Raw genomic sequence first — 13,548 nt, forward strand, 5'->3', positions numbered from 1 at the left:
GGGGTTTATTTAATGGCCGTGTTCAGCTGGTTAATGAGGGGGTATTAAAAATGACGGAGCCAGACTCTTCTCAGAGGTCTCTCTCCCTGTCTGTCACCCCTCTCCTGTCCCCGTCTTGCAGGTCGGTGCGGGACAGCGAGCACGAGGAGGATGAGGAGGAGCGGAAGCAAAGCCGGGGTTGTGCCCTGCAGTACCAGCACGCCACGCTGCAGGTCTTCACCCAGTTCCACACCACGGCGGCGGAGGGCACGGGGCAGGTGGTCACCATGCTGGGGCCCGACTGGCTGGTGGAGGTCACCGACCTGGTCAGCGACTTCATGCGCGTGGACGACCCGCGGGTGGCCCACCTGGTGGACAGCTTCACGCTGGCGGGGAGGGAGCCGGGCACCACGCTCTTCAAGGTACCCCCCGGCCTCCTTTCCCCCCTTCCTGCACCGTGGCTGGGGGTGGCGGGGTGGTGATGGTCACCTCGACCCCCGCAGGTGGTGTCCCCGCTTGTGGAGGCGGTGCTGGGCGAGACGCTGGTGACGGTGGCGGAGGAGAAGGTCAGTATCACAGACCTGAAGGCCCAGGTGGTCTCCAGCCTCTCGCTGTCCCTGCACCCCAGCCCCGGTAATAGCCACACCATCATCGCCCGGACGGCCGCCCAGCAGACCCTCAGCTTCTTCAAGCAGGTGAGGCCAGGGGTGTGCCCGGATCTAGGGGGGATTTGGGGTGGGGTGGGGTCTCCACCTGTAAAAACCCTTTCCCAAATTCTGACTGAGGTCATCCCGGGCTCCCACAGCACCTGCTGTCCTCCAGATACCCCAAATGACCCCAAAGCAGCCCAGAAACCTTCCCACAGACCCATGAGCCATCCCTGCCCACCCTTGGCTTGGGGACAGGGCCCAGCCATGGCGACAAAGGTGTCTGGGAGAAGTCCCATAGAGTTCCCAGCTTGTAGCCTCTGGGGCTGAGGTCGGGGTGAGCCTGGTTTTCTGGAGGTCCTGCCTGTCTGGTGGCCTCCAGCCTCCAAGCCTCAAAGCTCCTGCTGCCCCCCAGGCCTCTCCTCCATGCCAAGCCCCGGGGAACAGTGGGGAAGGGACTGAGCACCTGGACCAACCGACAGCAGGCCATGGGGAGCTAGAAAGCTGCCTGCGCCTTGTCCCAACCCCTTGGCAGGCCCTCAGTATGAGGAGATGTTCAGAGGCCCCATCCTGCTTCAGCAAGTATGGGGAAAATTGAGGGGGAGAACATTCAAAAGCGAAAAACAAGGCGATGGTGGGAAGGAACAGGACAAATCAATAGGTGGGTGGGTGAAGGGTTATGTGGGGGAAGGATGAGAAGGAGGAGGGACGGATGGATGGATGGCTGAGCGGGTGCAGGTGGGACTGGCATCGTGCTGGGCAACCGGTGCCTGTGTTGGTCCTGCAGGAAGCGCTCCTGAGCCTGTGGATTTCCTACAGCGACGGCACCACGGCCCCGCTCTCCCTCTACGACCCCAAGGACTACAACCTGGTGGTGAGCAGTCTGGACGAGAAGGTGGTCTCGGTGACCCAGGACCGGGCCTTCCCCTTGGTGGTGGCGGAGAGTGAGGGCGCCGGGGAGCTGCTGCGGGCCGAGCTGGTCATCTGCGAGAGCTGCCAGAAGACCAAGCGCAAGAGCGTGCTCTTCACGGCCCTGGCCAGCGTGCGGGTCCATTTTGGCTCCGAGGAGGACCCGACCTACGACTACGACCACGTCCCCAGCAAGCCGGGGCCGGCAGAGCCGGGGGCGAGCACCACCCTGCGGGCAGAGGTGGAGAGGAAAGCGGAGCCGAGCGAGGACAGTCGGATGTCCAGCGCGTCCCACCCCACCGAGGACTTCCCCACCATCCCCACCGGCTTCGTCCAGGTGACCAGGGGGCTGACAGACCTGGAGATAGGCATGTACGCCCTTCTGGGCGTCTTCTGTTTGGCCATCTTGGTCTTCCTCATCAACTGCATTGTCTTTGTGCTGAAATACCGGCACAAACGCATCCCACCCGAAGGCCAGACCAACATGGACCATTCCCACCACTGGGTCTTCTTGGGCAATGGGCAGCCCTTGCGGGCTCACAATGACCTCTCCCCCCAGCCTGAGAGCCCCGGGAACCCCTTGGAAAACGTCCAGACCTGCTGCCACGCGGACCACCACAGCAGCGGGAGCTCGCAGACCAGCGTGCAGAGCCAGGTCCATGGCCGTGGGGACGGTTCCTCGGGGGGCTCCACGCGGGACCAGAGCGAGGACCCCCTCAACTCGCCCACCTCCAAGCGGAAGCGGGTGAAGTTCACCACCTTCGCCACGCTGCCAACCGATGAGCTGGCCTACAACTCCATCCCCATCGCCGATGAGGAGGACTTGGAGTGGGTCTGCCAGGACATGGGGCTGCAAGACCCCGAAGAGCTTCACAACTACATCCGCAGAATCAAAGAGATCGCTTAACGCAGGGGCAGAGGGGACGGGGCGGGAGGGAGGGGGCTGCCACGCCGTGCCACGCCACGCCACGTCATGCCACGCCACGCCGGCTGCTTCCTGGGGCCGGAGACCCAAATCGGGCTCTCTGGCATGTTCCCGTTTGCACATCTCACATCCTCCTCACACCGTCCGGAGGCACCCCCGGGGGCCTTTTTCTTTTCTTGCCCTTTCCCATCTGGTTGTCCCCAGGGGAGGCAAGGAGCACACGCACAGCCACCAAGCCTACTGGTGAGCGGGGGGGCCACGAGGGAGGCGAGCCGGTGGTTGGAGATGGATGAGGTCAAAACCTGAGCGCGCGCGATGGCAAACAGGGCAGGATGATGCTGTTGGTCCTGTGAGGCAGAGGGTGGAAGAGTGGAGACATCCCGGCCCCCTTCCAGGAGCTGAGGAGGGAGGTGGCAGGTGGGGGTCCCCAAAGGCATCCCCACCGTACCCGGGGGGGTCACACAACCGCCTTTGCTGCACCTGGTTGCACAATTTCGGAGGTGAGTGCTGGTACAAGGATTTGCCATTCTATGGCTGTTGGGGTGTGGGGTGCACAGCCCGGTCCCCCACCCCAAGCCCGCTGTCTGCTCCGTGTGGGATGGTGACATTAACGTTTGCCATCACGGCATCCCTCGGGGACCACGTGCCTCTGCCCCAGGGCTGCTGGTTTCTGGCCTCCCAGCACTGGGACATGGTCGGGAGATGCTGTGGGGGCTTCCCACCACCCACCTCGGTGCCAGCCCGGTGGGGACCGTGCCCAGTCCCAGCCCCGTTCCCCCAGTCCCAGACCAGCAGGGATGCCTGCAGCCAGGCTCAGCCTCCGTGGTGCCTTCTGACTGCCATAACCTTCCTGGCCACCCTGTCCCCAGCCCCAAAGGCACCCTCATCATGGAGCATCCTCAGCCAGGCTGACCCCATGGGGACCACCAGGTACCAGGGCCGGTGGACTGGGGGTCCCGAGCATCATCCGGTGGAGAGGGCAGGTGGCGGCTGGCAGCGGATTATTTCTGGATCGGAAGTTACCCACCACTGTGTCTATTTTTTTTTTCTTAAATAAAAGACTAGAAAAAGAAAAAAACAAACAACCCACAATGAAATGGAAAGCCAAAACCGAAAAGCACTGCAGCGCTGTGATGGCTGCAGCTCTGCTGCAGTGCCCTGTCCTATGTTGGGGCTGGTTTGGAGTCATCCCCAGCCAGGTGGGCTCTGCTGGAGGGAAAGGGCACACACAGCACTGTCGGCCCCCCCCTAAAACCCCAAACCCATGGCAGAGCACTGCTGGCAACCTGGGGGCATCACTGGCTTTGACGCCCATCAGAGCATTGAGCACTTTGGGGACAAAGCTGTGGATTTGGGGCTCCCCCCTCCCCAGTCCTCCCCACCGTGGCAGCCCGATCAAAGAGGGGGTGATGGCACAGCCTCATCTCGCCAGTCCCCGTGCCTCAGTTTCCCTGGCAGGACAGCAGCAGCCTGGGGCAGTATCTTGAAAGTCTCTTTAAGGAGTTTATTTTTTTGGGGCTATGGAAATTTCTCCCCCGAGTGGCCTTAAAACTTTCCTGATAGCTCTATGCTGGTTTTATATACACATATCCATATATATATATATATATGAGGGAATTGAGATGTGCTCAAAGACCAGGTGGGTGATGCAGTTATGTTTTACTGTGCCCTCTTATCTAAAGGACACAGGTCTGGCTGTGCGAGCTGCCGATCTGATAGCGCTTCTGAGCAGTAAAATTAATACAGCCCAATTCCCTGCCTGGAGCCACCAAACCTCCTCGTTAAATTAACATATATGAATATTTGTTAAAAAAAAAAAAAGAAAAAAAAGGAAGGAAGAAGAAAAGGAGCAGACAGAGGTAAGAAAAGTGCATAATAACATTTTATAATCGTAATAAGCCGCGGCAGCGCCTGACTCCTGCTCCGTGAGTGCGACCTGGGGCTGAGGCGGTTGGGAGGGGAGGACAGAGTTTTTCCCCCTTTGCAGCAATCCCCATGAGCTGCTTGCCCGCTGCCTTCTCCCAGCAGTGGCATTTTGCCACCCAGTCACCTTCGCACAGGGCTTTGCCCCTGCCTGTGTCACCTCTGCCCCCTCTGCACTGGTGGGGACGGCGCAGTGGCATGGCGAGGGACGCCGGTGCTGGCCCTGGTGGCAGATGTGCTCAGGGCATCTGAATGAAGACAGCAAATCTTCTAGATATCTACAGCTATTTATTGATACATAAATATGTATATATTTATACATTATAAGTACAGATGTATATATATGCATATACAATGTGTGTGTATGTATATATATAACTATATATATATAAAGCTATATATATATATAGCTCTGTGTGCATTCCTGTTACTGGTGCCAAGGGCTTTGCTCAGGTGCACGGGTGCACATTTGCACCTACACAACATACGTACCCATATGAACAGGCACCCAACACCCACCCCACTGGTCCTCCAAAGGCCCCTCTGGGCTACAGGGGCATGAGGAAAGCAGCTTTCCAAAACTGTTTGGGCTCCTAACACCCTTGTAGACCCTTAGGAAACATGCCATGTAGGCACTGGGTGAAATTCTGGGGTCAAAACCCAGGAAAACAGCATGGGTTTGGCACGGATAAGATTTGTCCTGCTTCAGTGGATTCTCTCTCTGGTTTCCACTCCAGCCCTTTCTCCTCACTCCCATTCCTGGGATTTTATTTTTTCATGCTCAGAATGAGCAGCTGGGACACGGGCTGGGGGGGGGAAGCAGGAAAGACCCCAAAAAACATGTAGGTTATGTACATAGGCTGCAAAAGGAAGGGGAGCTGTGGGGCTCCCACCACCCCCTGGACCATCCTCATGGGGGTTGTTGGCACCCGCTGGGGGAAGCCACCCGCAGCCAGTCCCAAACCAGCACTTTCCCCGCTTGCTGCTCCAGTTCCCGTAAATAAAGCAGGCAAACAGCCCTCCAGTGGCCAAATCCCTGTGAAGAAAAACGAAAGAGGGGATAGTAATTAAAAAGAAACCTCTATTTCAGCTCCCCTCCCGACCTGCCCTCTGTTTATTCTCCTCTGCCTCTTTCCTTTACAGGGTTTTACTCTCTGCTCCCAGCAGGCAGGCACAAACCTGCTGTGTAACACGGTGCTGGGGGGAGCACAGCACCTGGGGGGGCAGAGCTGGGGACTGACCCCCTTGCACCCCTCCGAGGCTCGTTTCCCCCCCGGCCCCCACCTTCCCATAAGCCAAATATCCCCCTTAAACAATATCCTATTAAAAAAAAAACAATCAAACCACTTGAAGCAGCCAAGCCCTTCATGCAACAGAGAGAGCAGGATGAAATTTCTCCCTGCACCGAGGCCAGTGGGTGCAGTGGTCATACTGGGGACGTCCTCCCCATGGAGGTCAGACCTTGCCGTGCCCAGGTGTCCCACCACCCTCTGTCCCCTCCAGCCATCCCCTCCATGGTCTCACCCACCTTTTTCTCCCTCCCTGGGTTTTCTCTTGACGAGTGACAGCAGCCGGGGCCCTTCACCCTACTCCCTCCCCAGCGCATCCCCGTTGTGCTCCCCCTCGAGATGCCTCTGACTGCCATCAGTGCCATCCGGGGGAAGTTTAATTAACACAGGACCTGCCCCCCCCACGCCTCGCTGTTGACATTACCAGTGCGCAGCAGCTGGGATAATTACTTTGGTAATTGCACTGCTATTTCTGGGGTCTCTTGGCTCCTTATTTTTTTTTGCCTGGCTCAGCAAGGAATGTAGATGGGGGATAGGAAAGCCCATAAAACCCCGGCATTCTGGGGCTGCTCTGTGCTGGGAAGCTTTTCCCCTGCTGCTAACCTGGGGCTGCCAAAATACGCCCCCTGTGGCAGGAAAGTTTGGGGATTTGGGGTTGGAGCCAGGCAACAGCAGCCCTGCGCTGATGGGAAGCTCTAGGGGAGCCCCCACGAGGTTTTAGCCCTGTGGAAGCCATAAATGCCCAGGGGGGGACATTTCCTGGGTTGAGGCCCTTTCCTTGTGCTTTCTAGGAATTTCCCAACAATTTACAGGATTTTACCATCGCTTCTCATAAACTCCAGGGTCTCAAGCTGATTTGCAAACTCTCGGCTTAAATGTTAGATAACAGCATCAGGGAAATGGCTTTAAAACGGTGACTGCCTTGAAGATGCTATCAGGGTGGCGTTACGAGAGGCAGACCCACTGTTTTAAACAGGCTCCATCGCCTCCCGCCCTGTAAAACCTTCTCCTCTCACTGAATCAGCAGCGGGGGCAGCAAATTCCCAAAGGGGGCTCCCACCCCGCTGGTGGGATCGTGCCCTGCTACCCCTCAGGGGGACGCCACCAGGGTTTGTGGAGGTGAAGCGCTGGGTGCGTGGAGTGGATGTCTTCGTTTTGGGCAGCCAGGTGGGGCCACCCTGACCTCGGAGCCTTTGGTGGGTGCTGTCGGGGGGGGGATCTGTTCTCAGCCCCCAGCTGCAGGTTTCCAGCCCCGGCAGCTCCTGCAGGCTCAGCCCAGCCCACGCAGCAGATGCTGCTGGCGTTCCCGACAGCACAGCCCAAGGAAGGCCCCAGTTTTGTTAGTTCGTGGATTTAAAGGTCATGAAAACCGTCTTGGCTGACCTCCCATGACGTGGAGCAGCAAATGTCACCCAGTTACCCATCTGTTGAGCCCCTGCGGCGTGACCGATAGAGGCGTTTTCTTGGCTGTGATGGAAAAGAAGGATGCAAGAGATGGCTCGTGGCTTTCTCTGTTGGTTTTCCCCACAGGCACCTGCTGAGTATTTTGCTTTTGTGGGACACCTGGGGGCTGTGCTCTTGTGGGGCCAAGACACTCAGTGAATCTGGTCGCAGCCCAAGGAAAACGAAGCCTTGTGGCCATGCAGGAAAAGTCAGGAAAAAAATTAATTAAGCACTGCTAATTTCCCCACCCTATGCAGTTTAAAGGTCTCATTCTGCCCTCTGCAAGATGCTGTTTAGGACAGCAGAAACTCCAGCTAAACCTCAGAGGGAACTTAAACCTTCCTCGGCCCGAGCCTACACCCAGCTCCAGCTCCAGCTTTGTCAGCTTTGTTCGCCAGGCAGTCGACGTCCCTGCATGCCAGGATCCTTTTGCTCCCCCCGACCTGGCGCCGTGGCTCGATTTTGGCTCCCCGTCTCAGCACAAAGCTGCGGGTGCCTCAACGGGGCCACCCGGAGAGTAATTGGAGGCAGCACGGATCACAATAACGCCGGCAAATCCAATTACCCAAGGGTTAAGCACTCCGCTGATGAAAACCAGGGGCTCAAACCGCTGAGCCAGCAAAAGCTCCACGTCGATCGATGCCATGTAAATAATATCGCTTGTGCCTGGGAGCCCGTTGCTTTCTCTTTGGGTGGTGCAATACGTTTAGCCTGGCAGAACCCAAGGAGCAGATGAGCAAACGGCTCGGTGTGCAGGGAGAGGAGCCTCCTGCACGAGCCGCTAAACAAACCCAGGAATAATTGCTGCTCACGTCGCGCTCGTGGCCGCTATCGAGTGAGCCTGGGATTACTTGGTGAACACGAAGCCTTCTCTCAATCGTATCTGTAGCGGATGAAAAAAATGCCATTTCTGGGTCGTTGTAATCCCATCATGGGTTTATGCGCCCGCGGTCCTGGGGGAGCGCTGCGGTCTCACTGGCAGCTCTGAGCACTGGGTGCTGACGCTGGATCAATCCCGCACCCGTCCTCACCCCACTCAGGGGTCCCTCTGTGGATTCTCTAGTGGCTACAAAGGGTTGTGCTTGGGCTGCTGCCTTCCTGTGGGGATAAGTTGCCTCTTCTCCGCCTGCCCAGCCTTTCTCCCCACATTGCTGGTCCCAGTTCCTCCCAGCAGGACTTCTGCCGCTCCATGCCCTGGGTTCAAAACCATCTAAAAACAAAGGCAGCACAACTGGGAATCAGCGTGTTCCCTAACTCCCTGCCCCGCCTGCAGCGACCTGTTAAACACTGCTGCTTCTCTGGATTGGGCTCAGCAAACACCACCAGATAAATAAATAGCGGGGGAAAAAATGCAAATGCATTTGCAGAGGTGGTGGCGGGAGAAAAACCTGTCCAGGCAGGCAACTTGCTCACGGCTGCTGGAAAGTCCTTCGGCAGCGCGGGAAGGGCTCCTTGCTATTCCTGATCGATCCCTGGCTGCTGCTCATGACATTCTGATCCCAAAGGATGAATATTTCCAGGGTGCAGGGAGCTGGGGCTGCTCCATCTGAATCACCTGGATGTGCTCGTCCCGCATCACCCAGCTCCATCCCTGCTGTGCCCGATCGCTCGTGGGTGAAACACCAAGGCACTCCGGGAGACAAAGCGCAGAGAAACCACATTCAAAAATGAAAATATTTCCCTTTGACCTGTTTTCTTGGCTTGCAAGAAGCCTCTTCAATCTTCTGATCTGAAGTTTCTTCCCCCTTGACACGTCCTTTGATTGCATTTATTTATTTTTTCGCCTCAGAAAGCTGGAAATCAACCCGAGTCCTTTTGATTTCAACTGATAGGGAGCAGGAGCACAGATGATGTCTCTGGAAAGTGATTTTGTTTTTCCTGAACCACTCCAGAACTGGGAAGAGGAAAAAACCCAAATAAATCTGTTGTTGGCACAGCAGAGAAGGAGACGCCGAGCGCACGGAGGTCTGCGGGGGGGGTGGCCTCAGCTCAGCCCTGCCGCCACCCAGCGATGCCAAAATGCCTCTGACGGAGGCTGGAGGGGAACAGGAGTGTGGGACCCTGAGGTATGGGGCACAGCGGGGATGGAGGAGCCACCCGCAGCCCAGCTGAAGCTCCCCAGCACGGGAATGGTCCCGTTTTTGGGGCAATTCCAAGGATTCGATCTTGGCACGAGGACAACTGTCTGCCCCGGCGCAGCAAGAAATAACGCTGCTGTCACTTTTTTCCTTCTTCCCCCCCCCCCCCCCCCCCGGAGAAACGGAGCCTTGGGGAAGCTTTTAATTTGCGTGCTTGTTTTTAGCTATTTCGTTAGGGGAGCTTTGCTGGGTTTTGGTTTGCGCGAGTAACCCGCAGAAGCCTGGGCAGGTTGGGTTTGTTTCCCTCTGTGCTGGTGTGCGGGGATGAAAGCAGGGCTGGGCAGCCCTCCTCTTCCCCACTCCTTTCACAGGGGAGGTTTTTAAGAGGAATTGTGGGGTTTCATTCCCTTTCCCATCAGTGGTGTTAGGGCTCACAGCATTTGGGAGCTGTTGGAGGTGTAAGGGAGACAAGTTAGGGTTTTCCAGGAGCAGGAGAAACAAAGTCAGTGCCATTCCACCAACAAAACGCCATTTCCCTGTTATTTTGCAAGGAAAAAGCAGGTCCAACCAAACATGACGGTGCTCCCTACCTGGCTGGAGGCTCGTGCCCTGACTGCACTGGGGGGACGAGCCCCCGCTGAGCCTAGCTGCCCCAGGACCCCCGGCACCAGCTGAACCATTTCGCTGCCCGTGTGTTTTTAAAACCATCTTCACTGTCGATCTCAGCTATCCGTTTTATAGCTGGTTTATTTTCTCTCCATACACCAAGTGCTCGCAGACATTTCAAATCTCTGCAGCACACAAATTTGCCAGCTTTCCTCTGTATTGCCTTCTTTATTCGGGCTTTGCGTTGCAGGCTGTGATAAGGAGATCTCTTCATCCTTTAGCCATGCAAGCAAACCTTATTTGGGGCAGCTCGCTGGGCTCTTGTGACTGCCCAGCTGGTGCCAGCAGCTGGCGATGCCACCACCCTGACTTGTGCTTGCAGGATGGGGGCATTCCCAGCTCCAAACACCGGAATTCCCTTCTGGGTTATGATGAAGTTTCTGGAAACTCATCACTAAAAACCACAGCCCTGAGCCGATGGCAAAGCTTTGCCACCCTCCTCTTTGGCTCTGCACGTCTCCTGTCCCTGCCTGACCCAGGGACCCTATTCCTCCTCCCGGGACACCCCTGAGCAAAAGGCAGATCTGTAGGGTCTGGTACGTGCAATGTGGGGCTGTGGGGAGCACCAGCCATTGTTCTGTCTGATTTTCCCTCTCTGTGCCTCCCTTCCCCCTTTCCCACCCCTCCCGGCACCACGTGATGTATTGCAAGATAACAGCTCCAATTGCTCCAAATTGCTTATTGAGGACTCGGTGGTAAATCAATGATTTTAAATGGGATCACAGAATAGCAATCCTAACAACAGCAGAATAAAAAAAAATATAAAAATAAAATAAATGGAGCTGGCCAGCGGACGGGGGGGAGGAGGAGCGGTCGGGCTGGTTTCCTTCATTGCCTGCTGTTGGCGGGGAGCTGGGGCAGTGCTGGGCACGGGGAATACTGGGGTGGGATGGAGGGAAGGGGCTAACCCCCCGCTGTGGTGCACACATGGGTCCTTGCACGCCGTGCACAGCCCGGTGTGGGTTTGCAGGCAAGGTGTGAGCACAGCCGAGGTCATACAAAAGCTGCTATTTGTCCCCTCCAAATCTAATTTCCGGGTGAAAATCTCCCCGGAACGACCAGCTCATAGCTGCTGAAGAATATGAGTTATCACGTCCTTAAATAGCCATTTTCGTGCTTTTAAGAGCTTGGGTTCTCCAAGATTGTGTATGTGAGAGCGGCAACGCCGTCACTAAGCAACCTCCCAAGTTTTGAGGCTGCGAAGGGAGGTGGCGAGCATTTTGGGTGGATTTTTGTCTTTCTTCTGCCGGAATCTCCCGGTCGGCTCGGTCCTGCAATTACTGCCTGAGTGTCTGCGAGGAGAGACAAAATGAAGATGCAGGCAAACAAAAGCTCCATTAGAAACGTCAGGGAGTGGATGAATGAAGGCTCTCCCCTCTGTGTTTTTCTCTCCCCCTTGATTAATGCATTTCATTTGCTGCATTAGCAAGCACACCTTCATCTGCTTGGTTAATAAGGCAAGAAGTGCCCTGCCTCAGCACGGACCAGAGAGAAATGGGATGGATGGAGGGATGAATGGATGGAGGGAGGGATGGACGGAGAGGTGAACTTTTTGTACCTGTGGTGCTGTCCACGATGCCCTACCTGGCAGAAAACACATGGATTAGGTGGGCATCACAGCAATGGGACTGCAAGGAGACCAAAGAAATCACAGGACAAGTTTTCTGTTGCCCTCCACGGTCATTTCCTACCTCTGTCCATACAAAGGAGCATGTGAGGCCATACAAACTGCTGCAGGATGACAGGAAGAGGCACCATTGGTCCCGACGCATCAAAACCCAAGAGCAGGCTCTAGAGGAGGTCATGTGAGTCCCAGGACCACGTAAACTAACTCCGGTTCCCTGCAGGATGGGATAAGCTGCAGGTTAAGAAAACATTTGGAGAGCCAAGGACATGGGGTGGGCTCAGGACAGGCTTCACCTGAAGGCAGAAGGAAGCTGAAGGGGGCTCAGGACCCCTGGCTCTGGGATGAGCACCGTGGGCTTTGGGGTAAAAGCAGGGGCAGACGAACCCCCCAGGACATCCCCAGGGCAGTGATGCTGAGCGCTGTCAGTGGCTATTATGCGATCGCTAAAGAACGTTCCTAATAATTAATTGTTGGTTATTTAGGAGGCGAGAACTCGCCCAGTACGCACAATGTGCAATCAGCTATATTTAAAGGCTCTGCCGGGCCGGATTTAGCAGGCTCGTCCCACCCCGATCAGCTCGCCCATTTTCCAGCAGGTCCCCGTCTCGCTGACTGCAGATTGAGCATATGCCTCGCCGTGTTGCTTGTTCGGCACTTGATTTATTGACTGATTTATTTAAAAATGTAACATAGCACTGCTGACAGCTTGGGCTTCAGAGACCTGTCCAAGAATAATTTTTATGAACAGAGAAGGAGGCAAAATAAAGCTCGGTTGTGAACAGATGGGATGAAGCCGTCAGCCCGGCAGTGTTCATGGGGTGGTGACCTGGGCATGGACACCAGCCTGGGCTGGGGTTTCCCAACTCTCCAGAGAGGTTTTTTTCCCTCTTGGGAGCCTGGAGCTGGACCTTAAGGACGGGAACAGAGACTGAGAGGGTGTTGGTGAAGATCTGAGAGCATCCTTGCGATGTGCTGTGCCCGCACCAAATTCAGCTCCCATCCCAAAGAAAGACAGGGGATGGGAAGATTTAAGGACTAGATAACGCCACGGGTCCTGCCAAGGCTGGAGGCTTCGCTGGTGTTTCTGTCTGGCTGAAACGGGCTCATTGCAAAACCAAATTGCACGGGGAAAAGCCACATCTGCAACCCCTTGAGCTGCTGCCGAAGCCAGGGACAAACTTAGCAAAGTCTCTTCTCACTTTGCTGCTCTCCCGTCTGTAAATACTCGGAGATAGCAGCCGTAAAAGTACCTTAGAGAGAAGGCAGCGGTAAAATTACATCAAGCCTAGGGGCTTAAACTGATTGAAGGATACATTTTCCAAGCTGATACAGCGAAAGCAGCAGCAAAGCTCTCGTGCACCAGGCAGCCTGTGCAGTTTGATCATTTTTTGTCCTTCTAACTGGCCAGACAGCTGGAAAAAGCCCCGTGAATATTTTGGGAACGCGCTCGCGAGGAGGAGTGCAGCCATTGGGAGCAGGGGGAATGAGTTAGCCAGAGGCAAAAGGTTTCTGCATTTTTTCCATGCAAACAACCATGGCTTGGAAAAAGCAGAAATAGCGTGGTGTTGCAGCCCGGGCTGGTTTCTGTCCCATGGAGGGGTTTCTGTATGGGATTGTGCAAGGGGATCGTGGTCCCGGAGATGCTGTTATTGGGACAGAAAGGGACAGGGATGAGGTGGCCATCCCAGCAAGGTCACACTGGCATTTGGGAGCCAAAGGCACGGCTCCAAGATAAACGCTGCCTTAAATAAATAAAATCCTTCTGCACCCCTCTTCCCCCACCAATCACCACCCCTCCTGCCTCCCCCCTGCCCTGCCGTGTGAGCCCAGCTGGGGTCGGTTTGCTCCGACCCGCCTGGCACCTCTAATCAGTATTAACGGCTCTGACAGTTATCTGCTTGACTTCTGCTCTGCACCCAGGCCGGATCGCTGACCTGCCCCGCGCGCCCCGGGCCCGCGCTGACACCAATAATCGATCACGGCGGCTGTTGGCTCGCTGCAAGCAGCAAAGATAAAGTGCAGCGAGGGAGGGAGGCTTGCTGTGCTCTGATGGGGGAATTTC

At 56.0% G+C, this 13,548-nt stretch overlaps 1 protein-coding gene across 1 annotated transcript in view; it reads left to right on the top strand.

The window, feature by feature from the left end:
• The window catches only part of TMEM132E (transmembrane protein 132E), a 20,317-nt gene extending 17,273 nt beyond the window's left edge, over positions 1 to 3,044 (top strand). The window contains exons 6-8 of the mRNA XM_083806090.1: positions 7 to 401; positions 483 to 674; positions 1,414 to 3,044. Of these exons, the coding sequence (XP_083662216.1) occupies positions 7 to 401; positions 483 to 674; positions 1,414 to 2,442 (1,616 nt within the window). The 3' untranslated portion in view covers positions 2,443 to 3,044. The remainder of the gene's footprint in view (positions 1 to 6; positions 402 to 482; positions 675 to 1,413) is intronic.
• The last annotated feature ends 10,504 nt before the right edge of the window (positions 3,045 to 13,548 follow it).

This window comes from Anser anser (assembly GCF_964211835.1).
Source record: "Anser anser genome assembly, chromosome: 20".
Taxonomy (NCBI): domain Eukaryota; kingdom Metazoa; phylum Chordata; class Aves; order Anseriformes; family Anatidae; genus Anser; species Anser anser.